The 18,658-nt window shown below is 37.7% G+C and overlaps 1 protein-coding gene across 1 annotated transcript in view; it reads left to right on the top strand.

Annotated features, from left to right (window-relative positions):
• LOC126297653 (RUN domain-containing protein 1) overlaps window positions 1-17,061 on the top strand; it is a 162,405-nt gene extending 145,344 nt beyond the window's left edge. Inside the window, exons 11-13 of the mRNA XM_049988736.1 lie at window positions 2,166-2,263; window positions 9,748-9,842; window positions 12,485-17,061. Coding sequence (XP_049844693.1) covers window positions 2,166-2,263; window positions 9,748-9,842; window positions 12,485-12,591 — 300 coding nt within the window. The 3' untranslated portion in view covers window positions 12,592-17,061. The remainder of the gene's footprint in view (window positions 1-2,165; window positions 2,264-9,747; window positions 9,843-12,484) is intronic.
• Window positions 17,062-18,658: the final 1,597 nt, after the last annotated feature.

Below are 18,658 nucleotides of genomic sequence, written 5' to 3'. Positions count from 1 at the left end.
AGACATTTACCCGTGAAGGCATTCACCGTCTTGTTGCAGAATGAGATAAATGTGTTAAAAGTTATGGTAATTACCTTTGAAATAATAACCAGTTTACGTACTTTTACCTTCTGCCTCATTACCATTTGACTGCCTCTTATACATAGCTAGAGTTATAATTCTCTTTGACAGATAAACAGCCACCAGAGTGCATTCGTGTAATTCATGTTTATTGTTGCTGCCAGGTCTGGTATGGCATATAAAAGTCAGAAACAGCACCAGATGATGAGTAATCACTGTGAAGCACATGCAGATGCAGCATACTCTTGTGAGACAACATTATCAGCACCTGACAGTGTTTGAAAGAGCCCTCATTGTGGCTCTGCATTTGGCTGGCTGGTCATATGTGCAATATCCATATTTGTGGGCTCTTTGGATATGGCAGTGGCTCAATGTTAGACTGCACAAGAAAATTAGGACAAGCATACTCGTCATCAAAGTTCTGATTGATTATGTCTGACTACCACAAGGGAGGATCACCGTGTTGCATCCGGCGACATCTAACTCCTTCATGTCTGCGCCTGACTTTCGAGAACAAGTAAAATATTCCTTGCAACATTCTGTACCATCCCACACCATCAGTTGGAGACTGGCAGCTGCCATAGTAGGGAATTATTGCCCCACAGGTATTTGTGTTCAGGGATGAGTCGTGGTTCTGCAGTAAGCCAGATGGCTGTCATTGGGGAGTGCAGCAGTGGTCTGGGGAGAGGTTCCTAATGTTTCAATGTTTTTGAGAAGCATAGTGGTGTGACTCCTAATGTCAGGGTGTGGAGAGCCACTGGGTAAGACTTCTTTGCAGTGACTGAGGGAACTTGGTTGGTTGATTGGTTGGTTGGTTTGTGGGATTGAAAGGACCAGACTGCTAGGGCCATCGGTCCCTTGACTTAGGGAACTTTGATGGCTCAATGGTCCGTCACAGACAATGTGTATGCTCATGTGTTTCCTCTTGTGTGACACTATTGTGGTGCCATTTTTCAACAAAACAATGCTTGTTCACACGTGGCACTTTTCTTTATGAACTATCTGCATGATGGTGATGTACCCCTGTGGCCAGCAAGAACGCCAGGTCTGTCCTTGACAGAATGTGTGGCACCAGCTTGCATGTCAGTTCTGTCCCAATGCCAATATTCAGGGTATCAAGGACCAGGAACAACAGTTGAGTGTCTGCTTGCCTCAGGAGAGGATAAAACTCTTTCCCAAATGAATCAGTGTGTGGATCCAGTCAGAGAGGATGTAACATCACTGAAAAGTGGGCTCATAATGCTAAGTTCTTTGTAAATTTTACTCAGTTTTGTAATAACTGAAATAACATCACATACCATATTAACCTGTGAAGTTCCATTTCATTTCTTCCTCCCCGTTTGGGTGGGTGTGGTTGTCTTTTTTCCAGGCAGTGTATACGAGGGTTGGATCTTAAATAGTGGCAACTATTTATTCACAACCTATACAAAAGAGTTACATGTTGCACCTGTTACTGTCCTTCAAAGTAGTCACCAGCATTGTGTAGAACCTGTTGCCAGTGATGTAGGAGGCATAGTATACTGTTAGCAAAGCCTGTTCTGTGATTTGATTGATTTGTTTGTGTGTTACTGTACAAAAAGCAACCATGTTTTCTCCAACATTTCAATCCCCAATGTAAAAGGTATTTTTAAAACAACTCATTATGACATTAGTTGCACACAAATGCTTAAAGATGGATGGATGTTTGAATGGAATGAATAATTGGATGAATGAATCTTGCTTTGCTAAATTTTAATTCACTTAGCTACTCCAACATTATTAAAATTGTAGCGGGTTATTATAATGTCATTCAGTATCTTTCAAATATTATTTGCCCAGGATTTTTGTGACTATAACATAGTATGAAATATGAAATCAAAGCAACATCTGTCATAGACAAAACCAAAAAAGAGCAAAGCACAAAGCAATCATCATGAAATACAAATTAATCTAATTCCTGCCCTTGCCACGCCACGTGTGTGTGTGTGTGTGTGTGTGTGTGTGTGCGCGCGCATGTGTTTGTTTTTATCCTCTGTTTCTATTATTCTGTGCACACATTTATGTACAAAGCATAATGTGTCTGAAAAGTGTACTTCACGTTGTGTTTCTCATTAATTCTGTTTCAGAGCTTGTTGAGTGTCATTGGAAACATAATTGTTACACACGCAAAATACAAGAGAAGTTATGATTCACATCTTAAAGCATTTATATGTGCAGCTTTAAAGTAAGTGCACTTTATAACAACATACTATGTAGAGACAACTACTCACACTGCACAACAAAATTAAAAGTGCCGTATTTTTGAACCCGGTGGTTTGTTCCCACTGTGACACAGAATTTCAAAATTTTGCTTGAGTGTACCTACAATCTTTCTCTTTAATGGTGCAGAAGCATGACACCCTGCAACATCAGACTTGGTATCAGTGATGCTTCTAACAGCAAGGTCTCATCACATGCGAAAAAAAGAATAAGAAAAAGCCAGAGCTCACAAGTTCGTGTTAGATGTTACATGGTGTAATGATGTCACATTGGCACCCAATTCCACCAAAAATCTGCCCAGTGCCACCATGGATGTGTAACTGTGGGAAGGTTGTCACACATCCCCTTAGTCAGATCTCAGCCCATTCTCCAGACGCCCCTGCAATGGAGATAGAACTGTGACACCCAGCATTGGAATCGTGCAGTTTTTTGTGCTGATTCTGTGCAGCAGTGTGTCCAAAATGCTTTCCTCAGACAACTGTAAGGAAATTGTGTGATTTCAATGCCGGTGTAACAGTTCTGACTTCCATGACAGAGTCATCAAGAGAAGGGGTGAGATGTGGGTAAAGGGGAGTTGTGATGACCTTCCCGTGGTGTAACACTCCACCATGGCACTGGGCAGAATTGGGATGAAATTTGTTGCCAGTGTGACATCATTAATCCACATTACACTTTATGTGAACTTCTGAGCTGTGGTCTGCCCCCCCCCCCCACCCCCACCCCCACCCCCACCCCCACCCCCTCCCCCTCCCTCTTGTCGATCTCCTGCTCTTTGAAGCATTGCAGAGCCTGAGGGTGATGTTGCAGGGTGCTATGCTTTTGCAATACAGAGGAAGTTCGTGCACACCTTTGAGCCAAATTCTGAACTTCTATTTCCCAATGGGTGCATATCACAAGGTTTCAAAAAAAATTCACCCCTTAATTTTGTTGCACAGTGTAGTTTTTTTTTAAATCTTAATTTCTGTGAATATCAAAGCCAAAGCTTATTTCTTGCTTTCCTAGGTTACATATAACTTAGTGAACCTTCTCTTGGAAATCATTGTAGTTTAAAATTCTGAAGTTATCTTAAGTGTGAAGAAAATGTAAAAAAGCAAGGGAACGTGAATTGTGGAGACAGTAAGGCACTGTGTGGTACAAGTGAGGAAACAAACCTATTTACTAGAGTGTAGACAAATAATGATTTCACGGTGTTCATTTGTGGAAATTGAGAAACTACCAACAAAATTAAGAAGTCAGTATTGTATATCACTTTTTAGTGCCAGACTCTGTATTTGATAGTTACTTATTAAAATTGTAATCTGCTATTTTTCTAGAGTAACTCTGCTTTTCATAATAGTATAATTTTTTGCTATATATATGGCTTATTTGGTACATATATACTATCATATTGAGACTGCGCAGTAAAGATAACTGATCTTTTATTGTAGTGTATAGGTTTTTGTTGCCACAATGCCATGTATGTAACAAGTTGGTGCAGAAACTTTCAGTTGTCCTAAACATACCCATTTGCTGACGATGTCATGGGAAAATGATCACATGAAGTTACACCTACAAACTCATCTTTATCCTGCAAAAACTGGTCAATTCAGGAAGAAGGTTTATTCTGAGAAATTGACTGGCAATCATTGTTCCCTCATTGAATAATTGTTCAGTGCATAAGAATCTTCTCTAGCAACATGACTGTATAGTGCAGTGAATAAAAGTGTGGACATATAGACAACCATATTGCTGATAAGGCAGACAGTGTTTCCTCAGACATAGCGAGTTTACGTTTGGAGAATGCGTGCTCAAAATTATGTACCAACCTGGGTAGTGCTTGTAGGGAACAAATATGACTACAGTATGATAGAGACAGTGATTTATTTATGGAACTGTCTATCCTGGTCAAAAGCTGTGTGCACTATGACGGTGATTCTTTGCGAGTAGGCTGTCGGAGTACTGCAGGTAAATTTCTCCAATGGGTCTGATTCGACTGCTTGGAAGTGTGGATTGCTGAGGCCACCACATCACTCCTTCCACAGGGAAATACAGTTATTAACTATTTTCCTGATTTTTGCATACCGTGCTGAGGTGGCTTTTGTTATGGCTGTACTGCTTGCCTAATGCTGGTGCCTATCCCGAGAGACGGCATTCAGGCTGATATGAAATACTTATCATCCGATTGGGTAAAAAAATTCTGTTTGTGCACATTTTACAGTCTGATATCTTCACTTCATAAAGGACTGAGTTTCATTTTGTTATGCATCATAGTTACTGTGCTGCATCAAATTAAGTAAAACATTGCGTGAAATTTTAAAGATTTTGCAGAGGTAAAAACACATTGTGTAAACTCTGCAGATGGTTGATTTTAGCTCATACACTGCAATGAATGAAATGTAGATAAGATATCAAAATTTTATTTAAAATTGAGATCAGAAGAATACCTCATTTCATTCTCAAGTTATTGTGTTTTATATCTGAGGAATAGTCACGAGCATCATGCCCATTCATGCTCTTGTGCATTGTTAATTGTGTGGTCATAAGAATCGTTATATCTCATAAACGATTAAAGATATCAAAATGTTTTTTTTTTTTTGCAAATTATAGCATGCAATGAGACACACATTTTGCATGATAAATGCTTGAAACTTTCTTATTCACTGTGATATGAAAGTAACTCGTCCGCAGCAGTAAGAGGTCAGTGCCTCAGGACACATTCAGATGTCAAAGCACTGTAGGAAAATCCAAGTGGCACATGTACACACATCTACAACACCTGGGGAACAATGCAGCAGGACATGTATACATCCCGACAACACCGAAAGGGTTACTGATGTCCTATTGGGAGTATGGCTGATTTGTCCACATCATTTTATGCTTAATATTTTGATGATTGACTCAGTTGCCTTCTTCGGATTCTGCAAGTTGTGTTGGTATGTGCACCAGCTGCCTGGAGTCCAACTAGTCAGCTTAATCAGTCATGTCTCAAAACAACTGTAGTCATCAGTTTATAAATGCACAAATCGGTCCTGGTGAAAATGCACTCATCATGCATAACATGAATACTGTGTTGCTTAGTATGGGGACTGTTCTAGTCTTGTTGAGTTGTAGCTGGTGATCCAGTGACGTCTTCGACACTCGTGTCTCATGGATTCTCAGCATACGTGCCATGTTTATGGATGCTACAGTACTGTCAGCTAGGTGTGCTCTGTTAGTAATTCTGTGCAGGTTATCTATCAGAATGTTGCATATGAATTTCTGAAATGGTGGTTCCAGTTCCACTGCATGGAATTGTGGTGTGCTAAGGCCTCTGCATGTGTGTAGATATTATTAAGCATTAGTGTGTGGTCATATTTCTCCTGAGGATGGCTGGGTTCTTTGTGTTGCTGTACATTAAGCTGTGAGCGCCAAGGATGTTTCTACAACTAGCTTCTGGCAGTTATGAAAGAAGGAAGAATACTTATTGTTCCTGTAGTGTCCAATCAGCTACAGGCTACCTTAAGTGGTGTTATTTCAAGTAAATGGCAAGCATATCTGAGAGTCCAGCTAGAAATAATGATCCAAGGATTGCTGAGTCAGTCAGCACTACCAGTAGTTTATTACCATAAAATTTGTACATGTTTCAAACACCGTCACTATATATGATGGTGGAGTGTTGTGTGTTTCAGAAATCATGGATCTTGACTTAGCTCTGTAGATCATGAGACTGATAAAAACTTCTACAATATAATTTAAAAACTTATATGATATAATTTAAAAACGTCAATCTGAAGATCAATTGTATGTTAATTAAGTGAATTGATGGTGATGTAAAAACAATTATTAGTGGGTATGAGTGACTCACTTAGATTTGCTTTTGTGTCCAGGTTAGCATTAATTTCCCTTGCTATTCACAGGTAACAGAGAATGTAAAGGAGTCCTCCTGAATATACTATTATTAAGGAAATAACATTTTACATTCTGTGTTGTATCATGCCTTTCTTGTAATAATTTGGTAAACGGTGGAATAGGGGAAGTGGGAGTTGGAGAATATTGTGGGGTGGCGGTTGGGTGGGTGGGTTGACTGCTGTGGCCTGTTGTGGGGTTGTGAACCATTGAGTGCTACAACGAGATGAAGCTTCTCCGTCGTTTCTATGTCCCTGGTTTAATACAATATGAATCAGAATCTGAAAAGTTACTCCTGCCATCGTGGTTGTCTTCACAGTTGTCATTAGAGTGCATCCTACCTAAGTGTATGGCAATTTTTTATGGTGTCATTGATTAACCTGCCCTTTTCCCAAAACATATCCTCTGTTCTGATGACATGTTCATCAAACTTCTCCCAGTGTGCTGCAGTTATAGATCAAACACATTCTTTGTCACCTCTTTAAGCTTCTCTAGAAATTTCCTGTATTGTGTTTTGCTCCCACACATCTTTTAAATTTTGGCCAGGCTATTTCTGTGACATTCAGTTCATGTACATATGGATATAACGAGAAACTGTATGCTCATAACTTTTCATTAATTTTTCAAAATGTTGTTTCTTTTCATGATTTTTAAACTTTTGAATCATCTCAAACAATTCAAACTTCATTTTTTCAGTGTGTGATGCATTGCTATTTTCCACCAATTAATCATATTAATGTTAGAAGTATATTGTGAGGGTGATTTTTTTTATCTTTTTACAGTATGATAACGGACATTATCAATAATTATAATAATAGTTTTGAGTAGCTTGAGGAATTTTTCCTATACCTAAATCTCAAAATTGGTTGCATTAACCTGTTCATAATAATGTCCAAAGGGTTTTCTGGCTCTGAAAATAAGTTCTGTTCCATTGATAATACACTTTTGGAATCTGCATTAATAAGTCTATTTCTTATGCTGATATTTGTAGTGACACCCATAATATATTTGCTCTGCCACCATTTACCAAGTGTTCAATTACTGTCCACTCTTACTTCATCTATTTAAACAATGTGTCTATCCTGGAAACAAAAAGTTCTGATGCTCTTACAGTATTTCAATCAGCAAGCAACAATAGTCAGATGCTGACCCAAAATTTTCCTGTTGCTAGCAAGTCTTCTCAGGCAATGGGAATTCAGTTCTTTTCATGTTTGCTGTGAGGAGCTTTGGTTCAGTAGGGACACTTTTCTCTACTTTGTAAAAGTGTCTTATAGTGTATTGTACCACATCTCAGTCAGAGTTATCACAGTGGAAGTTGTGTATTCTGCAAGTTGTGGACATTTTACCAGTAGTAAGAAGAGAAGATTCACTAACAGAAATTCCCTCTTTGCAAATTTTTGTAATAGCTCTTTATGGCAACATAAATGGGAGCATGTAGACTAACTAGTTTCACCATATATTTAAAATTTCCTGTCGTTGTTTCCTTATCAGATAATTTCAGAGTAATCCTTATTATTTCTCTACCCTCAGTGTGAACCATCTTTCCCTCCTTGCATTCTGAAGACATCATAAAGGCAGAAGAAATAATCATGGTGACTAATGAAACACCAGTCACTGAGGCAAACCATTTTCTTCGCACATAGGAAACAACAGCTAAACAGAAACCCACAACAACATGCATATAAATAAGTAGAAAATAATGCAAGCAAGGCTAATACTACTGATAACTGGCAGTTGTGGGGTTGCAGGGAGCAAGGGGGACGACTGTTACTCTACACCCCACTGCATAATGAACATTTTCCCTATTTCAAAAGAAAACATTAGTGTTCTTCACTATGGTGAGATTATCCTGACCAAAGAGACATTTAAAGTGAGACCCAGACTGAGTATGTATTGAGAGACAGCTTGCTATTTTTGTACTTATGGTGTAGTATGCATATAATTTTCAACTGTGAACCTAATAAATGATTTTCTATATGGTTTGTTACCTACCCTGCATCCTCCTCAAGTGGTGTAAAACCTCATAAGTCAAGCAATGTGTCTACCATTTGGTAACACCCAAACTTCAATTTGTGGCAAGTAGGGTTAAAGGTAAAACTGATAGGAAAAGAGACTCACCATAATTTGAGATTTGTTGGAGTGAAGGAAACTGTATGTTCGATGATATGTTTAAGACGACCTGTGGCCAACTGAACCGGACACATCTACATATTAGCGTATAACATCCACTTTCATTCTCATGGTGGTGGGGACAGGCAAAGGCATGGAAATCCTGAGACATCTAAATCATTAAGCAACCATCCCAATCTGTAAGCACTGCCTCATGGAGATGGATAGAGATCTGGGTCCCAGGTGCACACATCTTGCTTAATGATCCCAGGTGTGCTCGATAGGATATCTGGCATTCTGGGTGCTCCCAATGGCATGCTCATGTCTGTAATGTGTTCAAAAGCTATTCTGATACTGTGAAAGCAACAAGGATGTACTTTGTAATGCTGAAGATACAGTTTGTCTGTGGGGTGCAATAGGTGCACAAAAGGATGCACATCATTGAACAGTTGGTTCCTGTATCATTTGTTAATGTGAGGTATTGGGAATTATGTCACGGGTCGCATTGCATCTCGTGTATGTAAACGTCCCCCACACAAAATTACTTCCACTATTGCTTGAATAGTGCCATGTTGGCAAGTGCGATGCATCGTCTCATGTGGATATTGACATGCTCCTACCCTGCCATTGACATTTATCAATGAATATCATGACTCATCAGTCCAGGTGATCCTTTCAAATGCTTCAAGCATCGAATAATAGTGCATTTGTGCTCATATTAAGCCCTGTGCATGCATGTGGTAGTAGCTTGTGTACGTTATAGCAAGGAGTTTGTTTTAGATGTTATGGTTGCTCACTGATTGTTGTTTTTGTTCAATGTTAAATTGCCAAGTGAGATGCTGTATGGTAAGCCTTGTCGTAAGGATGATTTTGCCCATAACATTTGACTCTGACAGTGATAGTTTCATCTCAATAGAGGCACAACACACTCTTGATATGGTAACGCATGAAAGTCCTACATAACTTTGAATATGGAGTGTTCTATGCTTTGAAATTAGGGACCTGTCATATAAAGAGAACAAAATATAATCTGAAGGCTTTGTGTTAAAACACCTGCCATACTTCAGAAGACTTTTGTTTTAGTCATGTTCCAGACTTTAACTGCACAAGTGAATCGCTCCATGAAGATATCTTATTACACTTTAATCTTAGTTTTTTTCTACTAATATTACTAAGTCCATTTGATATATACATGGTCTGCTGTTAACAGGATTTGTTTACTAATATCTGTTAGTAGTGGAAGGTACTTGGTTTAATGGTATCATCATAATATATCTCTTTCCGAACACCCTATTTGAAATTTGGATGATACAGCAATTGACAAGATCCAAGAATATTATTGGGTCTTGTTCCCCTAAATGGTCAATTTTAATGGCCTACATTTTGCCATTTTGTGTGTGGATTATTTCTCACTGCTTGACTTAGATTTATATGCATTTCCTTTGCTGTTATAGCAATTTTGTATTTAACTTCTAGTGCACAGAAGCTCGTCACATGGCTGCGGCTCATTTTACGGTGTCAGAAGCTTGTAGACATGTACTACCAGTCCTGGAGTTACGTCGTTAAAACAGGTGAGTCAGTCTTTATTATCAGAGCTATTAAAAATATTACATGAAGGGTTTCAGTACTGAGATGATTTACGTATACTGTCAGAATGAACTTAATTTTTTAGTCACAAACTTACAGGATATTGATATATTCTATGTTCTCAAAGGTATTTGATTGCGTAAATCACAGCATTCTTTGAAGTAAATTAGAATAGACTGGTGTCTCAGAAAACTTGGCGAAATAGTCAGTCATATCTTTGTGACTGGAAACACAGGCTGCCACTGTGAAAGAGCCCTGACTGGGAAATAATTACATGTGATGTCCCAGACTGAACATACACAAGGGGCAGAAAAATTCGCACACTCTTGAGTTTGCAGCATGATTCCTTGCATACTAGCAATACAAAAACTTCTCTCAAAAAATTTCATTGCGCACATATTTTGGGCAGTAAATGGATGTTAAATATTGGTAATCTGGCAACACTGTAGTCACATGCATGTTAACAATCTCTGTCAGCATGTAGCACAGTGCTGTGCAGTTGGTGCAGTGGATAGAGTTTTGGGTTAGCATGCAGGAGGTTGAGGGTTTGGTTCTGAGTTGAGGTGTATTGTTTTTATTTGCTAAATGTAGTGTGCATGGTACAGTACCTGGAATCTTAACCATCATACAGTGATTACAATGGGTCTTCTACAAAGCATTTGCAGTTACATACTACAAACACAGAAATGGAATCACAGTTGTTTTCATTAGTCAGCTTTTGCATGTAATGGACACGAACTTTTCACAGCACTGCATCTACTAAATTCCAAACCTGTTTTGTGTGTATCCTCCCCTAACGGTCCCATTGGTTAATACAAACTATTATTCTTGCCACGTTCAAGTCCATTACTCTTCATTAGGGCCTTACATCGCCAGTAGGGCTAAAACATGCTTTGCAAATAATTTCAGTGAGACCATGGGGGGAGGGTACACAGAACACAGGTTTGGAATCTAGTAGGTCCAGTGACATGAAACAATTCGCATCCATGATGTGCAAAAGGCTTCTTTAAAAGTTGACAAATGAAAATGATTGTACTTCCACTTCTGTGTTCATAGTATGCAACTGCACTGTGCCACACAGACTACATTTAGAAAATAAAAACAAATACGCTTTAACCCAAAATCGAACATTCGACATCCAGCATGCTAACCCAAAATGCTATCCACTGCACCAACTGCACAGCACTGTACTATATGCTGACAGAGGTAGTTACTGTATATGTGATTACAGTGTTGACAGATTGCCTGTTTTTAACAGCCATTTACTGCCCAAAATATGCGCAAGAATGAAATTTTGTGAGAGAAATTTTTGTATTGCTAGTATGTGAGGAATCAGGCTGTGAAGCCAGAGTGCACAAGTTTTTCTTCACCCTGCAGATCCTTATAGTTATTTTAGTTAGCCCATTGTACTTACAAACAATTTATAGTACAACTGCATAATAATCACTTATAAGTGAGTAAATCAGTAAGGCATATAAAAATACAGTAAAACATGTTACATCTTAAATCACTAAAGATTCTAAAAGTTGTTTGATTGTTTCTTGGAGTAATTTAACAAATGGAAACACTGTGTGTTCAGTTGGAATATTGTTTTTGAACCCAAACTGACATTCACTAGGAACATTGTGATTATTATGATCATCCACAATCCTTCTGTGCACAATGTGTTACAAAATGATACCAACAAAGTTGTAGGGGTTGTAGAAGGTTTCTTGAGGGACAAATTGAGGATAGGAACTAGTGTACAGAAACATCATCCCACAATGCTACAGAGCATCCAAGTTATAAGCACTGGTGCTTGCCTCTAGGCCATTTCTTTGGCAGCAAATATGACTTTGTATGCGGACAGACTGTAGGCAGAACATCTTGCAATGTTGTTTGTTGTCCAGTGATCATGACTGATTGCCATAATTGGCAGTGGAGAAGATGAAACTAGCTGTTGTGCAGACAGGCCTTGTCTCCTATGACTGTGATGGTCTTTTGCTTCGGTGGCTGACAGTTTCAGACATGGACTTCCATTCACATTTTATTTTCTTCTGAAACCATCTAAAATCTCCATTGTGTTTGGTATATAGGAGAAAGATAAACTGCAATTGGAAAACATTGTCCAAAACTGTCAGCCACCGAGCCAAAGGAACATTGCAGTCATAGGGGACAAGGCCTGTCTGCGCAGTAGCTAGCTCCATCTTTTCCACTGACAATCATGGCAATCAGTCATGATCACTGAATAATAAACAACATTGTGAAAGGGGTGGTGGCCCAGTGGAAGATTCTGGCACTTGTAATTTCTACGCTCTATAATATAATTGGATGGTATTTCCTATACTCAGTTTGTTCCTCAAAACACTCTCTACAGTCCTCGAAGTTTGTTGGTATCATTTTGTAACACCCTGTATATATTCCTCTGTAATTCTAGACAGTGCAGTATTATTAGTAGGGAAATTGAGGGGTAGCTGGAAACTTCTCTTTTGTGACATGTTTTGCTTGCTGATACTTTTATTCAGGTACTCTCTATTGTTTTAGGTTTGTTTCTTCTAAGCATCAAAATACAAGATGTTGATCATCACATTTTTGTAAACCTGTGTTTGTGCCATTTAAGTCATTTCCTTTTTCTTTTGCCTTCCAGGATTTGAAGACAGTTTTCAGAGCCTTGATAGGCTGAGCCGGTTCAAATTTGATTTACCAGTTGATTTGGCTGTTCGACAGTTGCAAAACATCAAGGATGCATTTTGAATCAAGACCTTTAATCTATTGAATGAACTTTTTATTATTCTCTCTCTCTCTCTCTCTCTCTCTCTCTCTCTCTCTCTCTCTCTCTCTCACACACACACACACACACACACACACACACACACACACACACACACACACACACATATATTTATATAAACAGAGTAAAAGCATTTTTTTTAATTTTCAGTGCGGTAATTTTGCTTGTGTGATGATAATAAAAAAAGATAGCACCTAAAATCAAAGATGTGTGCAGAATATTATAAATTTGTCTGAAAAATAACACCAAGAACATCTACCAAAAGAAGAATGTGGTACAGATGTCTCTCTCTCTCTCTCTCTCTCTCTCTCTATCTATCTATCTATCTGTCTATCTCTCTCTTCAATTTCTTACATTGGATGATTCATTAGTCAGGAAAAACATTACAAGCAAATTATACCATTTTACCCCAAGAAATGTCCTTTTACTCATAAATTGATTAGTATGAATTTTAAAAAGCAAATTAATCACACAATGAGTAATTTGGATTATTAGGCATTCTAAAGTCATGGAGTTATCAAATGGGACAGCAGTTATATGGATTGCTTGTCAGTTGTTAAAAAATACCTGCAAAAACTGATATCATCAGGTTATTGAAAAAGAGTGTAGAAATTTATAAAGCCACTCTTTCCCTCACCCTGTCTCTCATGGCCTCCTCCCTGTCTCTCCCACCCCTTCTCCCCTCTCCTTCCCCTTCTCCCCTCTTCTCTCACTCCCTCTCCCCTCTCCTCTCACTCCCTCTCCCTCCTCACCCACCAAGATCCATAAGACACATTTTTTCTAGTGTTTCTTCAGATATTTGAAATTTCATTTCTGTGAAGTGTAGCTGGAGTCAACTCAAGCAATTGTTACTCATTACAGTGTTCATATGACACCCAGTATCAGTGAAAGCAGAGGTTTGTATCCCATGACAAAGAAAATTATTTTTAAAGTGGAATTTTATGTGCCCATTTGACAGAGCAGTCTCAAATTAGTCTAAGGCAATATTTGTTTTATTGACAGCAAAAAAACTAAGAATAATCAATACAGCAACAGCATTGCTCTGGCCCATACTGACTGCTACTATCATGCAGCAGCTCTGCTTAATCATTGCTGAAGTACTGATTATTCTTCATGTTTTACTGTATCTGTTAATGCATGCTGATAAAACAAATATCACAATAGTCTCATTTGAGACTGCTCTGTCAAATGCACAGGTAAAATTGCACTTTCAAAATGTGCTGAGCAGTATTAATTTGGGCTGACTCCTGCTACATGTTGGGGGGAGAGAAAAAAAAACTACACACACACACACACACACACACACACACACACACACACACACACAGAGTCAAAAGCGTGTTCCTCACATTTGGATTTTGGAAACGTCTGCTCTATCATTATTTTTTATATAAAATTTGGAAAAAGATTGTTTGTGATCAGTGGGTGGTTTCACGTATTAAATACTTTCCGTCATTTATTTCTCACCCTTTTGAAATACATGTTGAACTGATTGCGGATTAATGTTTGAGAAAAATATTCCTCGTGTTTGTGTCGGTGCCTCTATTTTTTTATTTGTATTTAAAATTTTATAGAAACAAGGAAAGAGTCACAGTACCTGTAGTATATTAATAAGTGACATACAGAATATATATGAAACTTGTATATAGGTAAACATACACTCATACTGTACATATTGTCATGTATTTCTGCACATACTACTAACTGATTTGCAAGAATGAAATTTAAAAAAAAGAAATATTGTTAAGTATTTTATCAGAAAATGGCTAGAGCAAGTTTAACATAAATTTGAAAGTGTGGGATTATGACTTTGATAGTTAGGCTGAGCAAGCAAAATTAGTCACAGAGGACTGAAATATTTCTAAACAAAAATTACTAAATAATGAACATTTTTGAGCTTTTACCAGTAAATCTCATGAGTATGCATGTGTATTAAGAGGTCTGTGAGTAGAAAAAACATGGTGGTGCATAAAAATCATGCAATGAGTAGATGCCTCTCATTCATGCAGTGAAGAGTATTTTTATCATTTAAGATAAAAGAATGAAATTATGCAACAACCACTAACTTTAGTCATTAATTGTATGTAGTGGATGTGCAAAGATGTCCAAGATTTGTTTTCAGTCTAACCCACAATCTTCAAAGGGTGATTGCGTAGTAAAGCTGTTGATATTAGATTAACACAAAAAAAATAGCTCAGATCAAACTGAACCTGGAAATCGGTATTGTATAAATGTTGTTTTCAGATTATATTGCCATGAACTGGGATCAACTTTGACTAGCAGAATTGTGCAGTTCAAGTCAGTTTCAAATGTAAATCATCAGTTCACAACGTTGTGACATTACAAAAGAAAGGATTTTATTTCAACCAAAAGGTGAAAAGTAGTAAGTAATAAAGAAGTTGTTGTTGACACAAGAATGGTAAATAAACATGTGAATAATCGACTCCCACACTACCAAACTTCAAAATAATTTTTCTAAACTGTAGGGTTGGGTTAAGGAAATTATTTGCAATCTTAATAATGAGCTCAGATAACAATTGCTCTCATAAGAATTCTTGAAGGCAACATGTAATCAATATGAAAAGGTTTTAAGTAGGCACTTAATGGGAGAGTAAGAAAGAGAATTTTGAATTTTAGTTATGAACAGTAAGTATATGGAGTTCAACAGTAGGCAGTAAGTATGGAACGTCAATAATGCTCTCTGTAGTGAAAGAGCAGTAAGTACATGCTACATGTTAAATTCTATGCAGTCCATGTTAACAGAAGGGCATGAAGTTAACTACCAAACACCCACAGCTGTGTGAAGCAGCAACACACACCTTGATGTACTGAAATAGTGTGTACTTTTAGGTCAATCTGTGGTAACACCCTTCTCGTGCAAAAAGCAGAGAATGTAAATTTATACTTCTGCTGCTCTCTGCACAGATACTTTCATTAATGTTGAATAACAATGGCTTCAAAACCTGCAAACTGTTGAACGTTTCCTCTCTGCAGAGAGCTTTCTAAATCTGTGACCAACGAGCTGTGATATGTGTTGTGTTTATCATATAGATAAGAATAAATATTTTTGTCTTGTGCAACTGAATGTTTATTATTAATGTTGAAAATAATAATAAATGTGAAGTTTCAAATTATAGATTATATTTATTCTTATGTACATGATAAATGCAATACAAATAGCAACTGTGGAGAATAACTGCAAATATTAACAGTGTAAATGTGTGTTTGTTTTTATCATGCTCAGCAAGAAGATGAAAGCTTGGTGTAACACCATGGTCAACAACAGTTTGTGTTCAAATGAGCCACCCACCTAACAACAAGCATCAACTATCAGCAGCCAAATGATGTGTTCCATATGGTACTGGTCATAAAAATAATTGTGAGAACACTGTGTTTTGGAACCATACTCCCTGAATATGCCACTTGCTGATATCCTAGCATTTTGGGCCACTGTGCTGGGCATAATTGTGTATGCAAGAAAGGTAAATGCAGGGAATTATGTTGTTCCTTTTTGTTTACTTTACACGTATCTGACTATTTCAGTATGTCTGCTGAGGAAGCGACTGAGTTCAGATTACCTCCACATGACTTGTGTGTAAGAGGAGATAAGATCTTGGAATTAAATGACAAACAGTTTAAACTGATGTTTCACTGAGACAAAAATACAATGCTAGAACATAACCTTTTAATTTTTTTCTTTTCTTTCTGTCATCACAATACATTTTTAAAATTTTCCATTTACAATTTGTACTCATGTTTTGTGAATTAAACCCAACAACAACTTCTTTCCATGAATTTTCTTTCTTGATTGTAGTTACATTATCAGTTCTAGACACACACACAAACACACACAGGCCCAAAATGATTTCCAGCAATAAGTCTTAAATTTTCTTCATATTTACAACACAAAACCTTCAGTTAAAACATCATGTATCTATGATATAAGATTAATCACTGTGGTTGAAGTGCAATGATCATGTCGAAGTGTTTTGTGATGATTTAGATCATCACTGAATCTCATTCATTTGATTTAAATTTAGTGTCACACAACATAGCAAATTCATGAACTAGGTTCATTTTCTGAACTATGGTCAAAATTGATCTCCAGTCGATCAAGGTTATACTATTGGCTCAAAATGCAGTGTTGTCTTTGCTTATAGCTAGTTTGTTTTGGAGTAAATTCCGACTCATATCATAATAATTTTTAATGAACAAAATGTATTGTGACTTATTCAACTAAAGGTCATTTCATTTGCTGTAAGACGTGTTGGTGTAATCACCAAACTATATGAAAGTATTTCTGTTACCAGCTTTTAAACTGTATCAGGCATGTAGCTGAATGAATGAAAGGAGGAAGTTTCAACTGTGTCACTTCATTTTTCAATATAAGTATGCAAGTATTTGTTACAATAATGAAAAGTACTGAGTGAATCCAAACATCCAATTTCGTGCTATCAGTGTGTGTGTGTGGGGGGGGGGGGGTAGGGGGGGAGGGGGGGGGGGGAGGGCAGGGCAGGCAGGCGCACACATGCGTATAGGTTTAAAAATTTCTGCTTTGAAAAAGGAGTGTTTGAATGCCTAAGCAGCGAGTCTTCCATGCTTTCTGCGTGCGTATCTACCTCATGAATCATCATCTTACATGTGAATGGTCAAATATCCCTTGGATTATCACCTAATATGAAAATGACATACAAACTAAAATAGAAATACCACAATAAATACAGACATTGAAACTAATAAAGCTGTATCAATTTAGAAACATTAGACACCTGGAAGAAGGATGATTTAGATAAACAATTGTGTATCATGTTAATGCAAAAAAAAATTCAACAAAATATGGACTTGATCTCTTAACATACTATATCATCATTTTATAAATGAGAAATTAGTAGAAATAGATTATGTTGAGTGAGTTACATGATAATGTGAATGTCACTGCTGGTGTGAACCTTCCTTGTTTGATTGTATGTAACACAGTAAATTACATGATGTCATGTCTGACCACTATGATGTTAAAGAAAATGTGGAAACTGTATTAAAAACTGCTACTAAGAAACAGTTTCATGATCAGCCCATACTCATCATGTGGTCACATACAACTCAGTGAAAACTACAGCGCTTTAATAGATTATGTTTTCATAATAGAGAATTGCAAACTGAATAACTACTGCTATCATCTTTATTTCCATCATATATGACCTTGTTTAAAGTTAAATTATCTAGATCGATTTAATTCAGTAAAGTATTATTATCCTGTTGACTAGGCTTGTCCTAAACCTAACCAGCCTGTGTTCAACTGAAATGCTGAACCCCTTAAGGCAGACACATCACTAGGAACTAACTATTTACTTAATAAAATACAGAATGAATTACTCATTTGGCAGCAGCGGTTTGTATACTGCAATGAAACATTCAGGCAGATTAATACTTTGTGCTAGATCAGGACTCAAACCTTTTCTTTTGTCGGAAATGCTGTAACTAACTGAGGTACCAACATTCACCTCACAGTCTGAATCAGAATTGCAATGTACCAATATCACAATTCCATTGTAGTTCATCTACAGCATTATCTCTACTGTAGAGGAAATATTCATTCTAGGAACAACACTGAGGCTATAGTTCAGATGTTCTCTCAGCTGGGCTAGGACTGTGAAGTGTGCAATGGTATCACTGTGGAGTCAAGGAAGTACGAGAGACAAGACCACACCACATGTGGATTCATAGGAGATGGCATAATTCCTGTGGTGTCTGTGCATGTTAAGTATTGCCACTGTTCCTCCAAAAGATCTGCAACATGAAACAAACTCCCTCTCTCTGTTGTGTTGCCATCTCATTGCCCCAGCTTCTTCTGAGGGAGTCAGTATGGCACTGACAGCAAGCATCATTCAGCGCATGTAGGGCAGCAAGCTGACCTCTCCTCACTGCTCCCCGTGTGGACGTCAGCAGGAGCAGTTCAGTGTCCCAGACATGCAGCAAATGTGACTGTTTGGGCAGCCTTCATCAATGCCTCAGTAATTGCTGCAGCATCTC

This window comes from Schistocerca gregaria, chromosome X (genome assembly GCF_023897955.1).
Source record: "Schistocerca gregaria isolate iqSchGreg1 chromosome X, iqSchGreg1.2, whole genome shotgun sequence".
In the NCBI taxonomy this organism is placed as follows: domain Eukaryota; kingdom Metazoa; phylum Arthropoda; class Insecta; order Orthoptera; family Acrididae; genus Schistocerca; species Schistocerca gregaria.
This window is presented reverse-complemented; position numbering and strand designations above follow the sequence as displayed.